This window comes from Scyliorhinus torazame, chromosome 18 (assembly GCF_047496885.1).
Source record: "Scyliorhinus torazame isolate Kashiwa2021f chromosome 18, sScyTor2.1, whole genome shotgun sequence".
Taxonomy (NCBI): domain Eukaryota; kingdom Metazoa; phylum Chordata; class Chondrichthyes; order Carcharhiniformes; family Scyliorhinidae; genus Scyliorhinus; species Scyliorhinus torazame.
The window spans coordinates 41,361,914-41,389,469 of NC_092724.1; the positions used below are offsets into that span (position 1 = coordinate 41,361,914).

Consider the following 27,556-nt stretch of genomic DNA (forward strand, 5'->3'; position numbering starts at 1 on the left):
AGAGAATTTCTATGGCCGCCTGTACCTCCCTCCCCCACCTCAATCTACTATTGGTCAATACGCTGTCAATCAGTGAACGGGACGGCGGGCGGGCTGGTTGTAATTTCCGGTTGTCCGACAGGGGCTGGGCTTGTGCCTGCGCTGAAAAAAAAAGGAAGGGGTATTTTTTTGCGGTCGTTGCAGGTTTTCGCTCCGATAGAAACTGGTTATATTGACGCTAAAATGGGAACCAGGGATGATGAATACGATTACCTCTTTAAAGGTAGGCGGGTTACCATCTATGGTGGAGCTAAAATGTGTTTGTCCTTTTTTTTTTAAAACACAATTATCATAGACGTAGGCCTCAGGCTTTGTGTCTTCAACCCGGGCAAAGAGGGTATTAAAAAAAACTTGCCCGCTGTGGACCAGGTAGGTTCTCAATTTCCTATCGGCGTTTTGTTAACTTACTCTTTCCATTCACGCTTTCCGGCAGTAAGCGCCAATAGCGGGAGCTGGAACCGAGAGAGAAACCACCTAAAAAAATGTAGTCTGTAATGTAATAATAATCCCCATCGATTAGCTATGGACCTGCAGACCTAATCCAGATATTTAATTGCACAGTAAAACTTTCTGCCCCTTTTTTCCTACACTTGAAAAGCATTATTTTTGTCAAGTGCGGTGTGTTTATTCTTTATTGCAGGGCATACTTTTTTTCTTTCAATGTTTCTCTGAAAGTAGTTGTTGCATGCACCTTTTTCATAATGCCTATGAGCTTTTTCTTGATTGTTTTGCTTTCTTTTTAACGTATCAAATATACTTTTGCTCGCCACGGCATTGTATTTGTGATGTATTCACACTTGGATTTCAGTAATGTGTGATATGTAATAGGTCTGTGAACTGAGAAAAACAGTAGAAAGATTTTTATTTCTAGACGGGTTGTATCCGAAGGGAACATTGGCAGTGTATAATGCTACTGGTGGTTTTAAGAATAACATTGAGTAGTTGAGGTGAATGGGTTTGTAAAATCTTGTTGGTCCGAGCATTTTTTTGCTAGCAGTTACCAATGCACCAAATATGTCTGATGACATCAGTTTTCTTCCATGTTGTGATCTGTTCCTTGCTGGCTTTTCATTCTTCCACAATTCAACCATTTTCTTAACTGTTCCCCCTCAAAAACTAGACTTCTATTTTATATATGTCCACCATTCTCTGTCTTCAGTATATATGTGGAGATGCTGGCGCTGTTCAGTATATATGTTCATAGAATCCCTACAGTGCAGAAGTAGGCCATTTGGCCCATCGAGTTTGCACTGATCCTCCGAAGGAGCACCCTACTTGGGACCAATCTCTTATCCTATTCTTGTAACCCCACCTAACCATTGGACATTTAGGGGCAATTTAGAATGACAAAGCCACCTAACCCGCACATCTTTGGACTGTGGGGGGGAAACCGGCGTACCTGGAGGATACCCACGCAGACAAATCAAGGAATGTACGAACAGTCACTTGAGGTCGGATTTGAACATGGCTCCCTGGTGCTAGTCACTGTGTCACCTTGCTGCCCTACATGCCCTTCAGTGGGAAAGAAATGGTGAAAGTTGAAAAATGCTATTTAGGGAATTAACCTTTTAATCCAAGATCAAATGTAGAGTAGATTAAGAACTGTGTTTTCAGCCTCTCTCAATTTACAGGTGCGGAGAAGACACTTTTATCCACTCCCTTTTAAGCGATTGCCGGGGGGGGGGGGGGAAGACTTTTCTCCATTTGGGTATTTCTTTACTTCAGTATTCCATTTGGCCTAGCATTTATTTCTGTCTGAATATGCCTCTGTGAAGCAACCTGGAGGTCTTTCTAATTATACAGAGCAGCAGCTATAATCTGTAAAAGGTAGATTCAAAGTTGAGTTCTTGGACTGCAATGCGTTTATACTATTTCCCTGTCTGCAAATTTGTTTTGGGACCATTTCACTTTTATCTAGCTATCGATTATAAAATAAAAGAGGAAATGCTGGGAAAACTCTGATCTGGCAGTGTCTGTGGGGAGAGAAACAGAGTTAATGTTGAATCTTTATGTTTCGTGTCTGTATGGGCTCAACATTAACTCTCGTTTTTCCCTCCACAGATGCCGGACCTGCTGAGCTTTACCACATTTTCTGTTTTATTTTGGATTTCAAGCATCTACAATAATTTGCTTTTATTGAAGATCGACTAGTGAAATTATATGGTTCCATATAGATGATCTCGTTAAAAACATAATTGCTTCAGTCAGGTTTTTGTCTCGGGGCTGGATACAAAGACTAGAGGGGTTGCGATCTTGATTAATAAGCGGGTGATATTTGAAGTAGGTAGAATAGTTTTGGATGTGGGGGGTCGATATATTATGGTTAGTGGTAAGCTGGAGGGGGTGAAAGTAGTGCTGGTTATTGTATATGCGCCAAATTGGGATGACGTGGAATTTATAAAGAGGATGTTAGGGAAGATACCGGACCTGGACTCTCTCAAACTGATCATGGGAGGGGGCTTTAATATTTAATACAGTTATTGGTCCCGGCCTGGATCGGTCATGCTCAAAAACTGGCAGGGTGCCACCAATGGCAAAGGAACTGAAAGGGTTCATGGAGCAGATGGGGGTGGGGAGTGGATCCATGGAGATTTAGGCAGTCGAGGGTGAAGGAGTTTTCCTTCTACGCGTACTTAAGGTATACTCTCGGATCGATTTCTTTGTTTTGGGTAGGGCCTTGCTGGCAGGGGTTGTGGACACGGGGTATTCGGCGATTACGATCTCGGACCATGTCCACACTGGGTTGACCTGCAGGTTAGTACAGATAGCAATCAGCGCCCGCAATGGAGGTTGGATGTAGGGCTATGGGCGGACAAAGCGGTGTGCGAGAGGCTGAGGAAATGCATGCTGAATTACCTGCAGGTAAATGATACGGGGGAAGTCTCCGCAGCGGTGGTCTGGGAAGCGCTGATGGCAGTGGTGAGAGGAGAGCTGATCTCGATCCAGGCTCACAGGGACAGGACGGACAGGGCAGAGACTGACCGACTGGTGAAAGAGATTCTACAAGTCGACAGGAGGTACGCGGAGACTCCAGAGAAAGAACTTTTAAGGGAACAGCGGAGGCTGCAGGCAGAGTTTGGCTTGTTAACCACAGGGAGGGCAATGGAACAGCTCAGAAAGGCGAGGGAGGCGATATATGAGCATGGTGAGAAGGCCAGCAGGATGTTTGCACAGCAGCTCAGAAAGAGGGAAGCAGCTACAGAAATAGGGAAAGTTATTGACTGGGATGGGAACTTAGTTGGGGACTCGGCAGGGGAGAGTAAGGCGTTTCGGGATTTTTACAGCAGGTTGTACAAGTCGGAACCCCCTGCGGGGCCGGAGGGGATGAGGCACTTCCTGGAGGCGCTGACTTGCCCGAAGGTGGACGGGGAGCTGATAAAAGGGCTGGGGTCTCCGATCGGGTTGGAAGAGATAGTGGAGGGCTTGAAGGCCATACAGTCTGGTAAGGCCCAGGGACTGGACGGGTACCCAGCAGAGTTCTGTAAAAGGTTCTCTGGGATATTGGGACCGGTGCTGATGAAGGTGTTTAGCGAGGCAAGGGAAAAAGGGGTTCTGCCCCAGGCAATGTCACAGGCCACGATTTCGCTTATCCTGAAGCGGGACAAGAACCCAGAGCTATGTGGGTCTTACAGGCCGATTTCCCTGTTGAACGTAGATGCCAAACTGCTGGCCAAAACTTTGTCCTCCAGGATTGAGGAATATGTGCCGAACATCATTGTGGAGCATCAGACGGGGTTCGTTAAGGGCAGGCAGCTGGTGGCCAATGTAAGAAGGCTGTTAAACGTGATCATGATGCCCGCGGGGAGTAGGGAAGTGGAGGTGGTGGTCGCGATGGATGCGGAGAAAGCTTTTGACTGGGTTGAGTGGGATTATTTATGAGGTTCTGGAGCGGTTCGGATTTGGGAGGGGCTTTATTGACTGGGTCAGGTTGCTGTACCAGGCTCCTGTGGCAAGTATACGGACGAACAGGACAACTTCAGACTATTTTAGACTGCACCGTGGGACGAGACAGGGATGCCCCTCTCCCCACTGCTGTTTGCGCTGGCTATAGAGCCGCTGGCGATTGCTCTGAGGGCCTCAAGAGGCTGGTCCGAGGCGGGGGAGCACAGAGTCTCACTGTATGCGGACAACCTGCTTTTGTATGTTTAGGATCCAATTGAGGGGATGGAAGAAATTATGGGAATTTTAGGGGCAATTGGCCGTATAAAGTATATCGGGGTATAAGCTTAATATGGGGACGAGTGAGATGTTTGTGGTCCAGGAGAAGCGACTGGGGGAACTGCTGTTTAGAGTGGTAGGGGACCGTTTCAGGTGGTGCGGGATTGGGCCCAGCTACATAAATTGAACTTGGCCCGGTTGGTGGATCAGATGAAGGAGGTTTCCGGAGATGGGATGTGCTCCCGTTGTCTCTGGCGGGCAGAGTTCAAACGATGAAAATGGCGGTCTTCCCGAGATTCCTGTTTGTTTTTCAATGTCTCCCCATCTTCGTCCCGCGGTCCTTTTATAAGCAGGTCAATAAAGTTATAGTGGGCTTTGTATGGGGGGGCAAGGCCCCGCGAGTGAGGAGGGTAATGCTTGAGCGGAGTCGGGGGTGGGCTGGCGCTGCCGAACTTTAGCAATTATTACTGGGCGGCTAATATAGCCGTGGTCCGGGGGGGGGGGGGGGGGGGGGGGGGGGGGTCGGCATGGGTGCGTATAGAGGTGGCTTCTTGCAGGGGCACAAGTCTGGGAGTGCTGGTAACTCCACCTCTGCCGTTCCCGCTGGCGCGGTACTCCACCAGCCGCATGGTGGTGGCAGCCATGAGAGTCTGGGGGCAGTGGAGGAGACATGTGGGAGTATCGGCCTGGTCCCCAATCCGCGATAATCACCGGTTTGCCCCGGGGAGGACGGACGGGGGGTTCCAAATTTGGCGGAGTGCGGGGATTGAGAGGATGGGGGATTTGTTTATAGAGGGGAGCTTTCTGAGCATGAGGGCTCTGAAGGAGAAGTTTGCATTGGCGGGGGGAAACTAATTTCGATATCTGCAGGTGTGGTACTTTCTGCGCAGACCGGTACCAACCTTCCCACTCATGCCGCTAAGGGGGATTCAGGATAAGGTGGTTTCTAGAGGATGGATAGGAGAGTGGAGCGTTTCTGACATTTATCAGGAGCTTATGGGATCCGAGGAGATGCAGACCGAGGAGCTGAAGCGAAAGTCGGGGGAGAGATAGAGGAGGGCCTTTGGGCGGACGTGTTGAGTAGAGTCAACACGACCGCGACGTGCCAGGCTCAGGTTGATTCAATTCAAGGTCGTGCACCGGGCTCACATGACAGTGGCCCGGATGAGCAGATTCTTTGGGGTGGAGGACAGGTGCGCAAAATGTGCGGGAGGACCGGCGTTCCATGTCCACATATTTTGGACATGTCCAAAGCTTAGGGGATTTTGGCAGGGGTTTGCAGATGTCATGTCCAAGGTTTTAAATACAAGGGTGGCATTAAATACAAGGGTGGCAATGAGTCCAGAGGTGTCGATTTTCGGGGTGTCACAGGATCCGGGAATCCAGGAGGAGAAAGAGGCAGACGTTCTGGCCTTTGCTTCCATGGTAGCCCGGAAGCGGATATTACTAGCATGGAGGGACTCAAAGTCCCCGAAGTCAGAGACCTGGCTGTGGGACATGGCTGGCTTTCTCTGCCTGGAGAAAATTAAGTTCACCATGAGGGGTGGCAACCATTCAACGACTTCTTCGCAGAGAATTAATCGTCAGCAGAAGAGGGGGGGGGGTGTAGGTTAGCATAGAGTAGGGAATTAAGTAATGGTGGGACCTGTGGGGGAGGGAGGTGGTATTTGCACTATGTTAATATTCTTATGTACATTGATTATATTGCTGCTGTTACAATGCCAAAAAAAACCCTCAATAAAATGTTTATTAAAAAAAACATAATTGCTCCATTCAGATATCCATACCAAAAAGGGCAGGTACTTGCCCCCTTTTCCTAAAGGGAAGACTGTATGCCTTCAGTTTTGAGTTATTTGGTCATACCGTTTATCAGAAAGGAATTGAATTATAAATAGTGGAAGATTAGCTACCTACTAAACTTCACAAGCATAGGGCTTGATTATACGGATGGTAAGTAAAATATTTACATGAATGAGCAAAGGATTAGGCTCTTTGAAGCTTGGTCTTGGTACCCAAAAGAACTTTCCTCCTTCAAATAGCACTACGTTCACCTGAAAGAGCAGTTGAGGCCTTGGTTTAACACTTGCCTGCAAGATGGCATTCTAAGCACTGGACTAAAGCATCAGCTTAGCTTATGTGCTTGCATCATGAATCTACAGCTTTTATACTTAGTTCCCAATGTAAAGTTTGACTTCACTTGTCTCTACAATCCTGTTCAACAAATTGTTCCAAATATTAAACTGACCAGTGGTTAACACTGCTGCCTCACAGCGCCAAGGACCGGATTCGATTTCAGCCTCTGTTGACTGTGGAGTTTGAACATTCTCCCCATGTCCGTGTAGGTTTCCTCCGGTGCTCTGGTTCCCTCCCACAGTCCAAAGATGTCTAGGTTAGGTGGATTAGCCATGCTAAAGTTGCCCTTTAGCATCCAAAGATGTGCAGATGGAGGAAGTGGGCCTGGGTGGGGTGCTCTTTCAGCGGGCCGTGCAGATGCGATGGGCTGAATGGCCTCCTTCTGCACTAGGGATTCTATGGGGCAGCATAGCTGCACAATGGTTAGCACTGCTTTTTAGAAATAAATTTAGAGTACCCAATTATTTTTTTCTCCAATTAAGGGACAATTTAGCGTGGCTAATCCACCTAACCTGCACATCTTTGGGTTGTGGGGGTGAAACCCACGCAGACATGGGGAGAATGTGCAAACGCCACATGGCCAGTGACTCGGGGCCCGGGATTTGAACCCGGGTCCTCAGCACCATATGGTTAACACTGCTGCCTCACAGCGCCAGGGATCTGAGTTCAATTCCAGCCATGGATCACTGTCTGTGTAGAGTTTGTAAGCTCTCCCCGTATCTGCGTGGGTTTCCTCGTGGTGCTCCGGTTTCCTCCCAAACTCCACACACGTGTGCGGGTTAGGTGGATTTGCCATGATAAATTGCCCCTTAGTGACCAGGGATGTATGGGTTAGGTTAAGGGGTTACAGGGACAGTGCGGTGTGGTCATGGATAGAGTGCTCATTCGAATGGTCGGTGTAACTCGATTCTATGATTACCTTTGTGAATAAAGTTTTCCCACTTTGAATTTTAGTTCTACCCAAATTATATTTGTCGTGTCTCTAACCAATCTGCATGTTATTCTTTATTATTTTGAGTCACATTGCTGCTACTGTTCGTCAGTGGTGGAGAGATTGAATGTGGAAGGGGTAGCAACCAAGCAGCTGCTTTGTCCTGGATGGTGTTGAGCTTCTTGTGTTAGAGCTGTCCTAATCTGGGCAAGTGGAGAGTATTCCATCAACCACCTGACTTGTGCCTTGCAGGTGGTGGACAAGCTGTGGGGAGTCAGGAGGTGAGTTACTGGTTGCAAATTGCCTCGCCTTTGATCTGCTCGTTAGCCACAGTATGTACATGGCCAGTCCCATTCAATTTCTGTTCCATGTTAATCCCCAGGATGTTGGTAGTGGGGTATTCAGCAAGGGTAATGCCATTGAACGTCAAGGAATGATCTCTTGTTGGAAATGGTCATTGCCTGGCACTTGTGTGGCGTATTACTTGCCATTTGTCAGCCCAAGCCTGGATATCGTCAGGTCTTGCTGCATTTAGACATGAACTGCCTTAGTATCTGACGAATCATGAATTGTGCTGAACATTGTACAGTCATCAGCGAACATCCCCAGTTCTGACCTAATAATGGAAGAAAGGTTATTGATGAAGGAGCTGAAGGTGGTTGGGCCTAGGATATTCCCATAAGAACTCCCACAGTGATGTCCTGGAGTTGAGATGATTGACCTCCAACTACCATAATTATCTTCCTTTTGTCCCGGGTACTACTCCAACCAGTGGACAGTTTCCCACCTGATTCCCATTGACACAGTTTTACAAGGGTGCCTTGATGCCATATTCTGTCAAATGCTGCCTTGATTTCAAGGGCAGTCATTCCTGCATCACCTCTGGCATTCAGTTCTTTTGATCATGTTTGAACCAAGGCTGTAATGAGGTCAGGAGCTGAGTGACACTGGCGGAACCCAAACTGAGCATCCGTGAGCAGGTTATTGCTGAGTAAGTGCTGCTTGTGAGCACTGTTGATGAGCCCTTCCATCACTTCACTGATGATTGAGTAGACTGATGGGGCGGTAATTGGCTGGGTTGGATTTGTCCAGTTTCTAATGTACAGTACATACCTGGGCAATCTTCCACACTGCAGTTTTGTAGCTATACTGGAACAGCTTGGCTAGGGGTATGAAGTTCTGAAGCACAAGTTTTCAGGAATATTGTCAAAGCCCATAACGTTTGCTGTATCCAGTGCATTCAGCTGTTTCTTGGTGCCACATGGAGTGAATTGAATTGGCTGAAGACTGACATCTATGATGCTGGGCACCTCCAGAGATGGATCACCCACTTGGCACTTCTGGCTGAAGATTGTTGTGATGTACTGGGCACCTCCATTATTAATGATGGGGATATTTGTGGCTGGGTGTGGCAGGACTGCAGAGGCCAGACCTGATCCATTGGTTGGCGAATTGCTTTGCTTTGTATAGTACTTGCTGCTTTTGCTGTTTGATGTGCAAGTATCCCTCTGTTGCAGCTTTACCAGGTTGACACCTCATTTTTCGATATGCCTGGTGTTGCTCCTCACATGCACTCTTCATTGAACCCAGGTTGATCTCCTAGCTTGGTGGTAATGACAGAGTGGAGGATATGCTGAATTACAGATTGTGTACAATATTACTGCTAATGGCCCACAGTGCCTCATGAATGCCGAATCTTGTGTTGCTGGATCTGTTCAAAGGGTCTGTAGAGCTTTAACCTGGGGCTCTTGGTTATTAGACCAGCGACAGTCTTATGATGTGGCATAACTTGTTGCAGGACTTTTGTAGGCTCAAAATAGTGACTTGACACTGATAAAATGGAGTGGAGATTACTCCTCAGCGGGAAATAATCTGGTTGCCTGTCAAGTATGTACTCTTGTTTTCACTTCTACAATCCAAACCAACTTGATTATTTAAACTGCTAAAAGCACGTTCAGTAATTTTGTAATCCAGTGTCAACCACCGTCCATAATTGGACCACAACAAACTTTTTTAAATTCAGGAATAGCTAGTGTAGGTGCAGAACAAGTAATTTTCAGGATTTTTAAGCCCTTGTGTTGTTTTGATTTTTGGTACAGTTCTTGCACCATGTGCTGCTCTGCAGTGCAGCCTTTGGGTTTTAAAAGTATTAGCTCGCTCCATATACTGATTAACGTACATTAATTGTTATAAGCACTATTTTAAACAGAAGCATTTATGCGTATCCGTCAACAATGCACTAAACAATCTTTAAATCTAATGGTTAAGGTCCAGATTAAAGTCATCAAAATAGTCTGCTAGTTTGTCCATTGATAATTACTAATTGTCATTTTTGAAAACTCTGCCTTGAAACAAAAAAGCGGTGTAAGTATTTTAAATTTTCCAATTAGTTTGAGTGTAAAGATTTGGAACATTTCAAAAGCTAAAATACAGTCAACACTGATGCCCAAGGCTGACCTAATGTGTTGACTCGGTAAGTAAATCAGGAAACTTCTCTTGACTTTTTGTTGTACTGTGCTGCGTTACCTGATCTTGCCACAACAGTTATTGGTACCTTTGTACAATTTACCCCTCTCTAATTCAATAATACAATGTTTCACTCCTAAGTGATGACTTTTATTGAAGTGCCCATCTGTGGACATTAAATAATAACATGCTGAGATCAATTTGGGTTCACAATGGGGAGTGACCACTTCGGTCAGGTACTAAAGGGTATCAGTTCAACTATTCTCCCAACATCTCCCCCTTCTCCCAGTCCAACCTCTCCAATAGTTATACCAGAGGTAATTGGCAAAGTAAAGATGGAGAAGGTAGAGTTTGATGCTTAATTACAGAGCAAACTATCTCTGTACTGTTACTGCATATATAATATGCTTTTTCCAAACTTGCTTTGTTGCATTGCTAACTGAAAGAATTGTTACTCTGTTGTGAAGCACCTTTTCTGTTAGATGTAGCCCTCTGAAAAGTTTAGGCAGCATTTTTGACTGCTTTCCTGTAAAAGACTGCTTAATTTGGGGAAATTCTTGCAAATTCTGATGGACACAAGCTCCTTGAAGCATAAATATTCTAACCACTTTTTTTTTTTTGCTATCTTTTAAATGTTCTAAATCTATCACTCCAAGCTCCTCCAGCAACTTGCACTTGTCCTCTTTCTTTACGGTGTGCTTTGCCTGATCTCTGATTTCCTGATTGAGAAGGAATTTGATATGTTTGGGATCACCAACCCAAGATTGTTATATTGATTTGTGGTGATTCATGTTGGTACACCAGTTTCTTGCACATCTAAGATTTAAATGCTGATGGTTTGGGTTATGCAATAGGTGTAAATGAAAAGCTTATTTGTTCCTCTCATCGGGAGGAAGAAAGTACATCACTTGGAATGTGTCATACCTGATTTTATATTGCACATGGTACCAACCATTTACAATGCTTCAGCACAGCTGATGATTTCAGCAAAATTAGCAAGTTTACTTGGCTTTGCTACTGGCTATGACACGAAGCAAAATAAGAGCTTATCTCTTGAGGTATTTCATTAATTTGATAAGACACCCTGGCTGGAACTTATTTCTCTCTTGAATCCGTATCCTGCTGAAAAATAACATGTGTTGAAAGGTTTGGGTTTGACCAATTTCCTCCGTTGAATAGCCTATCGACAATTGTTGTCAGGACTCTTCTTGCATGAATAATAACCAGTTCAGTGGGTAGTAAAGGTTAAACAGAATCTTCCTAGCAAGGAAGAAATGCTTTAACGAAGAATGTAAAACTTTTAATATAAAAAATGGAGTTCCTTTTGAGTTCGACATTTGTGAATGTGTTTTCAAGCTCCTTCCACTCATTCAAGTTAGGGCAAATCTTAATCTCTGACCTCCCACGCCACAAATGGCTGAGATCAGCTGACTAGAAACTGGCTGATATAAAGTGTATTCTTTTGAAAATTTAAAATTTGTAAGCTGTGAAAATTAACTTGGAATTCCAATTGAAAATTATTCTTCAGGGAGAAAATGCTAACCGTTGCTCTTTCCTCCTGGTTTCTCAGCTGTTTAATGATCGTCGCAGATCCAATGGGGGGAGGGCGTGCAATTCAAATAATCTTTGATTCTTTGGGACTAGCATTCTTGGAATCACTTATTTTGAACCGATGCAATGGGTTCCAATCTCCATATGAAATTATGCAAGGACTGATTAAAGTAATTAGTCTGGTTTCAAACAGATTGGTGACAGCCCTACATTATCTTCTTTAAACTCAAGTTAAATCAGTGACATGATTCAACTTCTGCAGTAGAATACACCCATTTGACCTAAAGTACTGTACAGAAGTGTCACATATACAATTTGGTCTGTCATTTGTACTGCTGATGTGATCTATTTTCAATAGAGATCATATTCCAGCTCAATGTAATGAAACCCGTAAAACATTGTACTTTTGGGCGGCGCAGTAGTTAGCACTGCTGCCTCACTGCACCGAGGATTTGATCCCAACCCTGGGTCACTGTCCATGTGGTTTGCACATTCTCACATGACTGCGTGGATCTCACCCCCACAAACCCAACAATGTGCAGGGTAGGTAGATTGGCCACGCTAACCCCTTTAATTGGAAAAAATTGTACCCGCTAAATTTATTTAAAAGAAAAAAAAACATTCTACTTTCAATCATTAAAAGTACATGGGTAAAGCCTTCTGCTTGGATTGCCACCGTTTCATGGTGGGGAGGCCTGTTAATTTTGATGATCCCTTGAACGATGCCATTGGTAGATCCTTGCTCATGGTAGGGCCATCCTACTGTTCCAAGGCTGGTGGGAGATGCCAGAAAGTGTGCTCTAAAAAGTCTTCAAAGGGTGGACGAGGTGACAGCAGACTATAATGGCAAATTTGACTTCAGTCATCATGGTTTGACACTCTTGATTTTGATAACTGTCAAAGAAAGTTATATTCTGTCCTTGATATCCTCACTCGCCTCCCCTCCCCCCAAAAAACATCTTTCTAGGGGACTTTAAGGCCCACGTTGGCCATGGCACAGAACAATTGGGAAAACGTCAGTAAAATGGTGTCGTCCTCCTGCTAACTGCTCAGCTATGGCCTCTTCTGCCAGAAGGACAAAAAAAATAGACATTCTAGGTCAAAGCATTGGCACCTGCTGGATTATGTCCGTGTTTGGGTTAAAGACTTAAATGACTGCATCATACGATCCATGTGGGGGGTCTGATGCCCATTGGACAGATCCAGTTGTTCAATTGGTGGTTAACATTTTTTGATTTATTCATTGGTATTGCTGACTAGGCCAATGTTTATTGCCTTCTTTGAGAAGGTGGTGTTGAGCTGTCGCCTTGATCTGCTGCAGTCCATGTGGTGTAGGTACACCAATGGTGCTGTTAGGATGGGAGTTTCAGGATTTTGACCCAGTGACCGTGAAGCAACAGCAATGTAGTTCAAAATCCGGATGGTGTGGCTTTGAGGGGGAAACTTGACGGGTGTTAATATTCCCATGCATCTGTGGCCCTTGTCCTTCTAGGTGGTAAAGGACATTAGATGGAGCCGTGGTCAGTTTCTGTAGTGCGTCTTTTGGGTGGTACATTGGAGAGCTCGTCCTCCTGTTACCAAGATCTTTGGGCTTGAACATTGTCACAACCAGGATTGGTTCAATGACCAAGGTGCTCAAATGTGTGACTATCTGGAATAAAAATAAGCAGTCTTTATTGCCTGTATCGATTGCAACTCACTCAAGGCAGTTTTTCATCAGTTCAAGGTTGACACCCAAAGACCAATCCGGAAAGTAAATGACCTGTGAATGGAAGAAATAAGAGGACTATGCCTTGCATACCCCAAAACTGCCCCACCATTCAATAAGAACATGGTTGATCTGATATTGGCCTCCGCTCCCCTTTTCCTGCCTGTTCCCCATAACCCTCGTCTCTTCTCCCCCCCCCCCCCCCCCCGTTCAATATTCTGTCTCTCACCGCTTTAAATATGTGATGAATCAGTTTCTACAGCTCTTTTGGGGGAAAGAATTCCGAAGATTCACGACCCTACGAGAATAAATTCCTCTTCCCCTCCGTTTTAAATGGTGGGAAGAGAGCACCTGCAAGAACCAACAATATGTTGACCATCATGACATGCAAAGCTCTTTGAAGCCACCAGGGCCATCCTGTAGCCCAAGGTCAAATGGGCAAAATCTCATCATTCATAGGGTGTTGTTTCTTTTCTTTAGAATGATCAACTGCCCTCTGGTGTCTGTGTTAAGTCCCACCCAGATAAAATATACTTTTAATTTTGGATGCCTCAGTGTTAAACTTAATTGAGCATTATAAGTGTACACAATCTACAATTTGCAGATGATTGCAGTGTTGTTACCTACTCTGCATTCTTGATCTTTTAAATGCTGCATACGAGAAACTTGACCTGTTCTTAAATGTCACCAAAACAAAACTCCTGGTCAGCCAAATATTCCATCTCTCATTTATGTTGAAGGAGATAATTTGGTATATATTGAGTGATTTCCTTCTTTTGGCAGTCACCTCTTATCAAAAATTCCATGAATTATGAGCAGATCTCAACGCTGGATCAGTTCAGCATTCTACAAACTACAACAAAAGTGCTTGCCAGCAAAGACATCCGAGTAAATGAAAGTGCTAGTGTACAGAGAAATTGACGTCATCAGTTTTTTCTGTCATGCAGTGAGATCTAGACTGTGTATCAGCCGGTTCATCCGCCGTACACGGGAGGTAGAACCAGCAATGCCTCTGCTTCATCTTCTGGATTCAGTGGGAGGCCAGTCGAACAAATGCTAGTGTCCTCCTTGAAGCCAGCTCCACGAGCGTTCAGGAAAAACATATACAAAATCAACACCGATGGACAACACCATGCCCATATGGCCGAAAACAGTCTCTTGTCAGGCCCTTTTCTCTCAACATGTTTAACGTTCCGGGGAGGACAAAGAATATGCATCAAAGACACTCCAGCTCTCCCTGGAAGCATGACAGCATTGACATTAATGACTAGGATGAGCCAGCAATTGTTCAGAATGGCAACAGCTTGTCCATTGTCCATCAAGTTGCATCATACTTGAGATGCAATGCTTAAATGATGAGAAATGAGGCAGAGAAGGAACGGAAGTAAATCCTGCGCTTGAGATTCCATTACCTTCTACCCCACTTGCTTCAGAATCCACCTGTTCAGTCAGATGAAGACCCATGGCAGAAACTTGTGACATTGAGTAGAGGTCATCCTCCTTCTAAATTGAGGAAAGTCAGTGGCAGCGCGGTGGCGCAGTGGGTTAGCACTGTGGCCTCACAGCACCGAGGCCCCAGGTTCGATCCCGGCTCGAGGCCCCAGGTTCGATCCCGGCTCGAGGCCCCAGGTTCGATCCCGGCTCGAGGCCCCAGGTTCGATCCCGGCTCGAGGCCCCAGGTTCGATCCCGGCTCGAGGCCCCAGGTTCGATCCCGGCTCGAGGCCCCAGGTTCGATCCCGGCTCGAGGCCCCAGGTTCGATCCCGGCTCGAGGCCCCAGGTTCGATCCCGGCTCGAGGCCCCAGGTTCGATCCCGGCTCGAGGCCCCAGGTTCGATCCCGGCTCGAGGCCCCAGGTTCGATCCCGGCTCGAGGCCCCAGGTTCGATCCCGGCTCGAGGCCCCAGGTTCGATCCCGGCTCGAGGCCCCAGGTTCGATCCCGGCTCGAGGCCCCAGGTTCGATCCCGGCTCGAGGCCCCAGGTTCGATCCCGGCTCGAGGCCCCAGGTTCGATCCCGGCTCGAGGCCCCAGGTTCGATCCCGGCTCGAGGCCCCAGGTTCGATCCCGGCTCGAGGCCCCAGGTTCGATCCCGGCTCGAGGCCCCAGGTTCGATCCCGGCTCGAGGCCCCAGGTTCGATCCCGGCTCGAGGCCCCAGGTTCGATCCCGGCTCGAGGCCCCAGGTTCGATCCCGGCTCGAGGCCCCAGGTTCGATCCCGGCTCGAGGCCCCAGGTTCGATCCCGGCTCGAGGCCCCAGGTTCGATCCCGGCTCGAGGCCCCAGGTTCGATCCCGGCTCGAGGCCCCAGGTTCGATCCCGGCTCGAGGCCCCAGGTTCGATCCCGGCTCGAGGTCCCAGGTTCGATCCCGGCTCGAGGTCCCAGGTTCGATCCCGGCTCGAGGTCCCAGGTTCGATCCCGGCTCGAGGTCCCAGGTTCGATCCCGGCTCGAGGTCCCAGGTTCGATCCCGGCTCGAGGTCCCAGGTTCGATCCCGGCTCGAGGTCCCAGGTTCGATCCCGGCTCGAGGTCCCAGGTTCGATCCCGGCTCGAGGTCCCAGGTTCGATCCCGGCTCGAGGTCCCAGGTTCGATCCCGGCTCGAGGGCCCAGGTTCGATCCCGGCTCGAGGGCCCAGGTTCGATCCCGGCTCGAGGGCCCAGGTTCGATCCCGGCTCGAGGGCCCAGGTTCGATCCCGGCTCGAGGGCCCAGGTTCGATCCCGGCTCGAGGGCCCAGGTTCGATCCCGGCTCGAGGGCCCAGGTTCGATCCCGGCTCGAGGGCCCAGGTTCGATCCCGGCTCGAGGGCCCAGGTTCGATCCCGGCTCGAGGGCCCAGGTTCGATCCCGGCTCGAGGGCCCAGGTTCGATCCCGGCTCGAGGGCCCAGGTTCGATCCCGGCTCGAGGGCCCAGGTTCGATCCCGGCTCGAGGGCCCAGGTTCGATCCCGGCTCGAGGGCCCAGGTTCGATCCCGGCTCGAGGGCCCAGGTTCGATCCCGGCTCGAGGGCCCAGGTTCGATCCCGGCTCGAGGGCCCAGGTTCGATCCCGGCTCGAGGGCCCAGGTTCGATCCCGGCTCGAGGGCCCAGGTTCGATCCCGGCTCGAGGGCCCAGGTTCGATCCCGGCTCGAGGGCCCAGGTTCGATCCCGGCTCGAGGTCCCAGGTTCGATCCCGGCTCGAGGTCCCAGGTTCGATCCCGGCTCGAGGTCCCAGGTTCGATCCCGGCTCGAGGTCCCAGGTTCGATCCCGGCTCGAGGTCCCAGGTTCGATCCCGGCTCGAGGTCCCAGGTTCGATCCCGGCTCGAGGTCCCAGGTTCGATCCCGGCTCGAGGTCCCAGGTTCGATCCCGGCTCGAGGTCCCAGGTTCGATCCCGGCTCGAGGTCCCAGGTTCGATCCCGGCTCGAGGTCCCAGGTTCGATCCCGGCTCGAGGTCCCAGGTTCGATCCCGGCTCGAGGTCCCAGGTTCGATCCCGGCTCGAGGTCCCAGGTTCGATCCCGGCTCGAGGTCCCAGGTTCGATCCCGGCTCGAGGTCCCAGGTTCGATCCCGGCTCGAGGTCCCAGGTTCGATCCCGGCTCGAGGTCCCAGGTTCGATCCCGGCTCGAGGTCCCAGGTTCGATCCCGGCTCGAGGTCCCAGGTTCGATCCCGGCTCGAGGTCCCAGGTTCGATCCCGGCTCGAGGTCCCAGGTTCGATCCCGGCTCGAGGTCCCAGGTTCGATCCCGGCTCGAGGTCCCAGGTTCGATCCCGGCTCGGGGTCCCAGGTTCGATCCCGGCTCGGGGTCCCAGGTTCGATCCCGGCTCGGGGTCCCAGGTTCGATCCCGGCTCGGGGTCCCAGGTTCGATCCCGGCTCGGGGTCCCAGGTTCGATCCCGGCTCGGGGTCCCAGGTTCGATCCCGGCTCGGGGTCCCAGGTTCGATCCCGGCTCGGGGTCCCAGGTTCGATCCCGGCTCGGGGTCCCAGGTTCGATCCCGGCTCGGGGTCCCAGGTTCGATCCCGGCTCGGGGTCCCAGGTTCGATCCCGGCTCGGGGTCCCAGGTTCGATCCCGGCTCGGGGTCCCAGGTTCGATCCCGGCTCGGGGTCCCAGGTTCGATCCCGGCTCGGGGTCCCAGGTTCGATCCCGGCTCGGGGTCCCAGGTTCGATCCCGGCTCGGGGTCCCAGGTTCGATCCCGGCTCGGGGTCCCAGGTTCGATCCCGGCTCGGGGTCCCAGGTTCGATCCCGGCTCGGGGTCCCAGGTTCGATCCCGGCTCGGGGTCCCAGGTTCGATCCCGGCTCGGGGTCCCAGGTTCGATCCCGGCTCGGGGTCCCAGGTTCGATCCCGGCTCGGGGTCCCAGGTTCGATCCCGGCTCGGGGTCCCAGGTTCGATCCCGGCTCGGGGTCCCAGGTTCGATCCCGGCTCGGGGTCCCAGGTTCGATCCCGGCTCGGGGTCCCAGGTTCGATCCCGGCTCGGGGTCCCAGGTTCGATCCCGGCTCGGGGTCCCAGGTTCGATCCCGGCTCGGGGTCCCAGGTTCGATCCCGGCTCGGGGTCCCAGGTTCGATCCCGGCTCGGGGTCCCAGGTTCGATCCCGGCTCGGGGTCCCAGGTTCGATCCCGGCTCGGGGTCACTGTTCGTGTGGAGTTTGCACATTCTCCCCATGTTTGCGTGGGTTTCGCCCCCCACGACCTAAAAATGTGCAAGGTAGGTGGATTGGCCACGCTAAATTGCCCCTTAATTGGAAAAAATGAATTGGGTACTCTAAATTTTAAAAAGAAAATTGAGGAAAGTCAATGACCATGTAAAGCACTTTAGCTTTCAATTTATTACCGTATTAGCACCCGAGTGATAGAAATGTGTTCACTTTCTGTCATAAAAGCACTAAAGTGTACTTAGTAAGTGTCAACCACATTAAAAATTTTAAAGAACTTTCCTTTGGTGCCTTATGTATTGGAGAAGTATAAGCAGCCGTGTTGTTCTTGTAGCAGTTAAAGGTTGTTCAAACTTGTGCCGGTTAGGGTGGGGGAGTGGGCTCTTTTGGAGGGTTGGTGCAGATGCAAAGGGACGAATGGCCTCCTGCATTGTAGGAATTCTGCGGATTCCCCTTCCACAGTTTTCTGCAAGTGTAGCTTCTCTGTCACTCTACCTCTTTCCTCTAAAAATACTCTCTTTGACGAGGCTTTTGGCCAGTGGCTCTAATATAACCTCTCAATCGTAAGCTCCTGTAAAGTGCCTTGGGATGTTTTATTATGTTAAAGATGCTGTTTAAATGCAAGTTGTTGATTGGCAGACTTGACAGTCAAGGGGATTCAGTGTAAATGGTAAGTGAGAAAAGATGCAAACAAGTCCTATATGGATTTTTAGCCTTAATTATACGTTCCATAGGTGATTTTGTCATCGGGGGCGTAATACAAATAAGTCCAGTGTTTTTTGATAACCTCTGTATCCTGGGTGGTGATTTTTTTTGCTGCCTACAGGTCCTCCAGCACATTTGGGTAAATTGTCATTTTTAAACTGCTTTATTGAGCATCCACATATTTGTGCATATGTCCCTTCTAGTTGTGCTGATTGGAGACTCCGGGGTTGGAAAGAGCAATCTCCTGTCAAGGTTCACACGTAACGAGTTTAATCTGGAGAGTAAGAGCACCATTGGAGTGGAGTTTGCCACCAGGAGTATCCAGGTGGATGGAAAGACAATTAAAGCACAGATCTGGGACACAGCGGGACAGGAGCGATACCGTGCCATCACTTCAGCGTAAGTATTTTGTTGTACTTTTAATAAAGGATGGAATCCATACATTAGTGAGGAGGATCTTGGATCCGAAGATCAAGATGCAGAATCAGTTTGGGTGGAAATAAACAACATGGGGCAGAAAACTTTGGAAGGAGTTGTTAATTGGGCCCCAAATAGTAATGGCAATGTAAGGCCTGGTATAAATCGGGAAATTTAAGGTGCGTGTAACGAGGATGACATGGTAATCATGAGGGACATCAGTCTACATTTGGACTGGGTAAACCTAATTAACACTAATGCTGAAGACTAATTCCTGGAATGTTTGTGATAGTCCCTGAACATGCTGTTCCAGATAACTAACTAGATTTTTAATTAATATTGTGCAGTGAGAAAAGGCTAACCTAGTTGTAAAGGAACTTCTTGGTAAGAATGACCATAATATGATGCAATTTTGTGTGACTTTTTGAAATGATGTAGTTCAATCTGAAGCTCCAGTCTGTAATCTAAACAAAAGAAACTACAAAAGTATGAGCGGCAAGTTGGCTGAGGCAGATTGGGGGAACTACTTTAGGGCAGCACAGTGGTGCAGTGGTTAGCACTGCTGCCTCACGGCGCTCAGTACTCTGGTTTGATCCTGGCCCTGGGTCACTGTCCATGTGGAGTTTTCACATTCTCCCCGTGCTTGTGTGGGTCTCACCCCCACAACCCAAAGATGTGCAGGCTAGGTGGATTTACCATGATAAAATTTGTCCCTTAATTGGAGAATAAAAAGAATCGGATACTCCAAATTTTTTTTTTAAAAAGTATGACAGTAGGCAGGTAATGGATAGCGTTGAGAAAAATATGTAATTTGCAACAAATTTACATTCCTCCAAGGCACAAAAATCCAGCAAAAAAAATTGATCCAACCATGGCTAACGAGAAGTTAAATATTGATCAACGGCAGGAGTGTATAAAGTTGTCAAATATAGTAGTAACCCTAAGGATTGGGAGCATTATAAAATTAGGCAAAGGAAACATTGATAGAGAAAGTAGAATAAGAAAATAAACTAGTAAAGAAATAACATATATAGTTTGTAAAAGGTTAGTAAAGACAAATGTGGGCTCAATGATGGTAAGGATGAAATGTATAAGGAAACAGAAGAGAAAATACACGTTTTCTGTCTTCATGGAGGAAGATACAAAAATCCTCCTTGAAATATTGGGGAGCCAATGGACTAGCGAGATTAGAGAACCTGAAAGAAATTAGGATGAGTGAACTAGTGTTGGAGAAATTAATGGAACTGAAAGTTGCTAAATCCCTTGGACTTGATAATCTACATCCAAGAGTGTTGATGGAGGTGGCTGTAGAGATCGTGCATGCATTGGTGATCAACTTTCAAAATTCAGGAATGGTGCCTGTGGATTGGAAAGTAGCAATAACCCACGCTATTTAAGAAAGGAGGCTCGCTTCAGATTTTTTTTAAACAGAAAATAGGAGTGGGAGTAGGCCATTTGGCCCTTCAAGCCTGCTCTGCCTATCATGGCTGATCATCCAACTCAGTAACTTGTTTCCGCTTTCCTCCCATATCCTTTGATTCCTTTAGCCCCAAGAGCTAAATCCAACTCACTCTTGAACGTATGCAATATTTTGGCCTCAAATGCTTTCTATGGTAGAGAATTCCACAGGCTCACCACTCTTGGTGAAAACATTTCTTCTCCTCCCGTCCTAAATGGTTTACCCCATTTACTTCGACTATGACCCCTGGTTATGGACTGCCCCGCCATCGGGAAAATGCGAGAACCTATTATCAAGAATGTGATAACTGGACACTGAAAAAATATTGATAGGATTGGGGAGAGTAAACCTGGCTTTATGAAAGGGAAATCATGCTTGACAGCTTTTGCTGGGAGTTTTGAGGATGTAATTAGCAGAGTAGATGAGGCAGAACCAGTGGGTATGGTGTATTTGGATTTTCAGAAGGCATTTAGCACATGAGATTGGAGTTAATATGCGGGCATGGATTGATTTATAGACTGGAAACGGTAAGGACAAACCGATCATTCTCGGGTTGTGACTAGTGAGGTACCTTTAGGATCAGTGCTTGGGTCCCAGCTATTCATCATCTATGTCAATGATTTGGATGTGGGGACCAAATGTAATATTTGCAGTTTTGCAGATGACAATTATTTTTCATCCTCCTCAACTCAATTCCACCTAGTTTTAATGGGAATTATCAGGCTTGAGTGGGCAAGAACATGGCAGATGGAATATAATGTGGAAAAATCTGGATTTATCCACTTCGGGATGAAAAACAAAAAGGCAAGAGTATTTTTTAAATGGGGAACGATTGAGAAATGTTGCTATCCAAAGGGATCCGGGTATCCTTGTTCATGAGTCATTGAAAACTAAATGCAGGTGCAGCAAGCAATTAGAAAAGTAAATGGTATGTTAGCTTTTATTGCAAGGAGATTTGAGTACAGGAATAAGATCTTGCCTTGGTAAGATCCACCTGGCTTGAGTATTGTGGGTAGTTTTGGTCTCCTTACCTAAAAAATAATTTACTGACCATGGAGGGAGTACAGCAGAGGTTCGTCAAACTAATCCTGGGGATAGTGAGATTGTCCTAATGAGGAGAGTTGCATAGGTTTATATAAAAGCTGGAAAGAGGTAAGAAAAGTATTTGCATAGAAGTCATCAGGGAGATTGGCACGGTGGTGCAATGGTTAGCACGGCTGCCTCTGTGCCGAGGACCCGGGTTCGATCCCGGGCCGCTGTCCATGTGGAGTTTGCGCATTCTCCCCGAATCAATTGGTCACTTTAAATTTATTTTTAAAAAGTCAATAGCACTGCTGGTGAAAATGGGCAAGTGGTAAAAAGGATGGAAACAGTAAAAATGAGCATTGTGACTGACCATGGCCCTTTTGTGGTTTGCCACTTAAACTCGCATTCCCATTGTAGCTTTTGGCCTCTTGTATGTTTGTTAAAACTTAAATGCAGACTTCCAAGACCAGTATCTTGGCCTGCCATCAACTCTTTCTCTCTCTTTCTCCCCCCCCCCCCAACTTTGCCAACTCTTCTCTTTCCCCTCCCCCCAAAAAAGAGAAACATTCCTATTGAATATCAACAGCCGCCAAAGCAAGGTTGTGAATATTTTCTAATTGGTAAGAGAGCTGCTGACTGGTATTTCACTGAAGGGGATGAGAGGACGCAACCTGTCGGAGTGAGAATTGATGCAATCTGGGTTGTGTGCTCTCTCAGGTACTACCGTGGGGCTGTTGGTGCTCTACTTGTTTATGATATTGCCAAACATCTAACCTACGAGAATGTTGAGCGGTGGCTGAAGGAGTTGCGTGACCATGCTGACAACAACATAGTCATCATGCTGGTTGGAAACAAGAGTGACCTCCGTCATCTGAGAGCTGTTCCAACAGATGAGGCGCGGGCCTTTGCTGGTAGGTATTATATGCAACATCTCGACAGCTAGCTGTTTATTTAGTGTTTGAAATGTTTACATTGAATTAAAAACCCTGACCGTTCTACAAATAGTCATGGTGAATCTAACATTATCACTGTTGGCTAATTGCAGTAGGGCAGCACTAGAAAGGGATCCCATGATTGACCCATACGTTAAAACCATAGAGAATCGGGGCAGCACGGTGGTTAGCATTGCTGCCTACGGCACTGAGGACCCGGGTTCGAATCCTGGCCCTGGGTCATTGTCCATGTGGAGTTTGCACATTACCACTGTGTCTGCGTGCCCAAAAGATGTGCATGATCGGTGGATTGGCCACACTAAATTTTTCTTTAATTGGAAAAATAATTGGATACTCTAAATTTTAAAAAAAATATATAGAATCTGAATCCTCCATCTTTATCTGTCCAGTCACACCTTCTAAACGGTGATTGAGAAGAGTTGGGTGGACAATAATAGCACCTGGAGTCATCTCACACCCACTTCCCAGACTGACATGAAAAGTAAACATTTGGTGCAGGTACCAAAGAACCATTGTTGTTTATGGTGTTGTACCCTGGTTCAAATTTGTTTTGAGAAATGTATCTAAACAGTCAAAATCTTACAGAACCCTAGAAAATTATCTAGCGAGTCTATGGGGACTTTTTAAAGCATTAACAGAATTCAATTTATAATGCTAATCCATTCGTATGTTTTATCATTAATTTGGTAGTACGGGCAGCATGGTAGCATAGTGGTTAGCACTATGGCTTCACAGCACCATGGTTCCAGGTTCGATGCCTGGCTTGCGTCACTGCGTGGGTTTTCTCCGGATGCACCGGTTTCCTCCCACAAGTCCCAAAAAGACGTGCTATTAGGTAATTTGGACATTCTGAATGCTCCTCCATGTACCCGAACAGGCGCCGGAGTGTGGCGACTAGGGGATTTTCACAGTAACTTCATTGCAATGTTAATGTAAGCCTACTTGTAACAAAAGATTATTATTAGTAAGCCTACTTGTGACAATAAAGATTATTATTATTGTAGCAATTTTGCACATTATGGTCAAGTGCCAATACATGCACATCCAGCTTGTACTTTCAGTGAGACCTACAACATTCTCTGACACAGGCCACTGAATCATATCTTCCATGTTCCATTGAACTTTTGTGCATCATGCAACTTCAATGCAAAAGTTGCATAACATACAAATCATCATTGATTTCACCTAAATATTGAGTGCTATGGAAATTGGCATATTTATTTCATTTCTTTACCGTAATATTTGATTTGGTCAGTATCATTCGCGAACAGGATTTAAGCCAATATGTATTTTACAATTAATACTAACTGTAGTATCAGACTGAAAATCCACATGGCATTTTACGACAGTAAGATCTTTGGATGTTGAAGTGTCAGCTTGAGATGGATCCTACTTCAACTTTCTGGTGTCAAGATTCCAAGTTCAGTCAGAGTCTGCTGAGTTAGTTGATCTCAAGTTGTTTTGGAGTTCAGAGGCTACATGGCTCCTCCTGGATTTAGGCTAAAGGGAACAAATTCATGGTCTGATAACTATCCAGTGAGGCCTAGACATTGTATGTATGGATTTTGGGTCGTACAAGCATACAATGCCCCTTGGAGAATAATATATTGCTACTCCTAGCCAATTTGTCTTGTGAATAACCCGTTATGTTAAAAAGTCAAGCCCTAGTGAAAGTATTTTAAAAGGCAGTTGACTGATCATCTGGATTTAGCTCATGTATAAAATGTTTTTGTTGTAACTGTTTAGTTCCAGATGAGTACATGTGTGTAGCTGTCCAATTTGACTGTCATTTAGCTCTGGTTACTTTATACAGTTGTGCCCAATTCATTTTCTTCCTCAATTGAGGCAATTTAGCATGGCCAATCCATTTGTGGGAGGGGGAGGGGGAGGAGAGGAGAGGAAATATGCAAACGTAACCATATTTAAGATGTTCACTTGTTGCAGTAGTACACATCACCTTTTTAAAATCTTTATCCTTGTGCGAGTGATTGTATGCATGCACAATCTTGCTGTCCAATTGTTTATAAACTGCCTACACTTTGGGGTAGTGAATAATATTAAGTAATGATTAGGATGGTTATAGACTTCGGGATGACTTGGGACAGGATAGTGAAATGGGCAGCATCACGGTATTTGGCGTTCAACATGAGGAGCGATGATGAAACCAAAAAGGAACAATCACATTGGTGGGAATGTCCTTTAGGCTCTCTAACAGTCCGAGAGAAATAGAAGAGCAGATATGGAGGCAAATTTCACCGAAGTGTAAAGGTAATAGGGCAGTGACAGTGAGGTTTCAACTTAATCATAGAATTTACAGTGCAGGAGGTCATTCAGCCCGGTATCAGGGCAGCACGGTAGCATTGTGGATAGCACAATTGCTTCACAGCTCCAGGGTCCCAGGTTCGATTCCGGCTTGGATCACTGTCTGTGCGGAGTCTGCACGTCCTTCCCGTGTGCGTGGGTTTCCTCCGGATGCTCCGGTTTCCTCCCACAGTCCAAAGATGTGCAGGTTAGGTGGATTGGCCGTGATAAATTGCCCTTGGTGTCCAAAATTGCCCTTAGTGTTGGGTGGGGTTACTGGGTTGTGGGGATAGGGTGGAGGTGTTGACCTTGGGTAGGGTGCTCTTTCCAAGAGCCGGTGCAGACTCGATGGGCCGGGTGGCCTCCTTCTGCACTCTAAATTCTATCTATGAAAGCCCATCAAGTCTGCACCGGCCCTTGGAAAGAGCACCCTACCCAAGCCCACACCTCCACCCTATCCACGTAACCCCACCCACCATTTTTGTACACTAAAGGGCAATTTAGCATGGCCAATCCACCTAACCTGCACATCTTTGGACTGTGGGAGGAAACGCACGCAGTCACGGGGAGAACGTGGACTCCGCAGTGACCCAAACCGGGAATTGAACCTGGGATTCTGGAGCTGCGAAGCAACTGTGCTAACCACTACTACCGTGCTGCCCCAATAATAACTGGGGAAGCCAAAGTGTGAAAGGTTTAGAGGGAGCAGAATTCTTAAAATGCACCCAGGAGAACTTTTTAAGCCAGTACGTAGGAACTACAGGGGACGGTCCTGGACTTATTTTCAGTAATGAAGCTGGGCAAGTGGCTGAAGTATCAGTGGAGGAATGTTTTGCATACTGTGATCATAACTCCATTAAACTCTAAATTTATTTTTTTTAAAACAATCTTGAGTACCCAATTCATTTTTTCCAATTAAGGGGCAATTTAGTGTGTTCAATCTACCTACCCTGCACATCTTTGGGTTGTGGGGGCGAAACCCATGCAAACACGGGGAGAATGTGCAAACTCCACACGGACAGTGACCCAGAGCCAGATTCGAACCTGGCACCTCGGAGCTGTGAGACTGCAGTGCTACCACTGCGCCACCGTGCTGCCCTAAACTCAAGCTTCTAAATTTAAAATCATTGACGAAAGATCTAGCCTGGAGATGACACTATGGTCGACTTTGCCTGAACAAGCTGCTGATTCCATTAAACATATGAGTACTTGAAGAACACTTGCCTATGGGGATGTGTTGGCATCGGCACGACAGGCTGAATGACCGCCTCCTTTATGCTCGGTTTGTATTGCTATGAAAATTCCCTGAAACCACAAGTAGCTTGGTGAAGATGGGTATGTTGTCACTTGAATTGTGCTGTGTCTTTTGTAGAACATGACGTCTTTTATATTTCAGAAAAGAACAATCTATCATTTATTGAAACATCTGCACTGGATTCAACAAATGTAGAAGAAGCATTTAAAAATATACTTACAGGTAATATCATCTCAAACAGGAAGAAACTACTGATTATAGTGCTTGGAATTGGTCTGCAACTCTCAGTATTGGCTAGATATGTAATTTCTCCATTACTTTGCTCTGTGTACACTCCCATTAACCGAGGCTCACTTGTATCCTACTGCAGCTACTCATAAAACAGACAGAGTTGTTGTCAGCTTGTGTATATTGTGTGCAGCCGGGCAGAGTTTAACCAGAGTAAATTCCTTATTGGATCTGCACAATTAACAGCATTTGTGCATTATTTCAATTAGTATTTTGTTTACAAGAGCAACATTTGGCTGGGAAAATATTGAATTTGTTTATAATTATGAAAAGGAAATTTTAATATCCAGGCTACAAAATTACCCTTTCTCTTCACCAGAAATTTACCGCATAGTTTCGCAGAAGCAGATTTCTGATCGATCGGCTCATGACGAATCACCTGGTAACAATGTGGTGGACATCAGTGTACCCCCAACAACCGATGGGCAGAAATCTAATAAACTGCAGTGTTGCCAGAATATGTGACCTGCTTCAGCAACCCTTCTGATCCCTCCTTCTGCCTGTGCATAGTAGTGTGTTGTGAATTGCTTCTGTCCAATGTGTGAGATTAATGAAATCCTTTCTAATGAGTTGTAGCAGTAGAGCTGATATTCATTTCTGCATTTGGGACATCCCTTTTTAATGTGACTACATTGCATGTATCTCCCTCCTCGTCTTTCTTTATCTGTAATTATGAACACTCAAGACTAAGTCGAGCAATACTTTTATGTACATAAATTTTTTTTAAAGACAGACACATACCCCTTCTGCATCTTCGAGTTTGAGCTTGTGCGTATTTATGCTTCTGTCATTGAGGGTTCCTGTACGGAAAGGTCCAGATCCTACCATATTTAAACTGTGGAACATCTTTTTATAATGCTACTGAGGCCTTTATATCCTGTCATAAGTATTTATATCTTATGTGTTGAAGTCTTTTCAAAGGAAAATTATATTTTTCCCTTTCCATTCAGCTATCAGTAGTGATAACTATTTAATTGTAGCATATTTGCTACATCTTAATGTAGATACAGAACCTGCAGTGCTACTTTGCATTGACTAGTTAGCAGCTTAGTGCATTGAAAGCTGACATTCCTGAAGCATGTAAATATCCACACTAAGTGTCAGCAGTACTACCTTCACTTGGGGGAAACCTGTTAAGTGGGATTGAAAGAAAGGGCAGTTCTCCAGTTTGATTCAGATGGATTATTTTGTCAGATTGTGTCTTCAGTTCCACCTAAGCAGGGAAAATGAACAACCCGTTGCCAATGCTTGGGGTTGGCATTCCATTGTTTATTTCTGACTTGGAAAGTTTCATGGAGGACTACCTTTTGCTTTCTGTTTAACACTGGGTTGTTAAATCAAGAAAGATGTTTATCAATCCATCCACCTTCAAGAAAAGTTTTGCCTGTGACTGACACACTGGAAGAATAACTCTTAAAATTAATATTTCCTTGTCACTAGGTTACTCTGTTCCATGAAGTGCAATCCATTTTGTAAATATGTATTGTCACTTAATTGTGCATGGTGGTTATTACATATGGTGGATAAACTTGTTGCCAAACCTT

The 27,556-nt window shown here is 46.6% G+C and overlaps 1 protein-coding gene across 2 annotated transcripts; it reads left to right on the top strand.

Moving 5' to 3' along the window:
• The first annotated feature begins 86 nt into the window (after window positions 1-86).
• LOC140395161 (ras-related protein Rab-11B) lies at window positions 87-27,556 on the top strand. Of its 2 annotated transcripts, XM_072482659.1 has the most exons (5): window positions 87-262; window positions 18,517-18,712; window positions 21,933-22,126; window positions 25,866-25,946; window positions 26,332-27,556. In XM_072482659.1, exons 1-5 carry the CDS (start codon window positions 223-225, stop codon window positions 26,475-26,477), a joined length of 657 nt encoding a protein of 218 aa, XP_072338760.1. In that variant the 5' UTR covers window positions 87-222; the 3' UTR covers window positions 26,478-27,556. The 2 variants fall into 2 exon arrangements, with proteins under 2 accessions (XP_072338760.1, XP_072338761.1); XM_072482660.1 differs by lacking the exon at window positions 25,866-25,946.

Bases quoted from the DNA above. Each gene is read 5' to 3' on its own strand.
- LOC140395161 (XM_072482659.1), top strand. From the start codon at position 223: ATGGGAACCAGGGATGATGAATACGATTACCTCTTTAAAG. The intron at 263-18,516 runs GTAGGCGGGTTA...TGTCCCTTCTAG, and splicing joins ATACGATTACCTCTTTAAAG to TTGTGCTGATTGGAGACTCC. The intron at 22,127-25,865 runs GTAGGTATTATA...TTTATATTTCAG, and splicing joins TGAGGCGCGGGCCTTTGCTG to AAAAGAACAATCTATCATTT.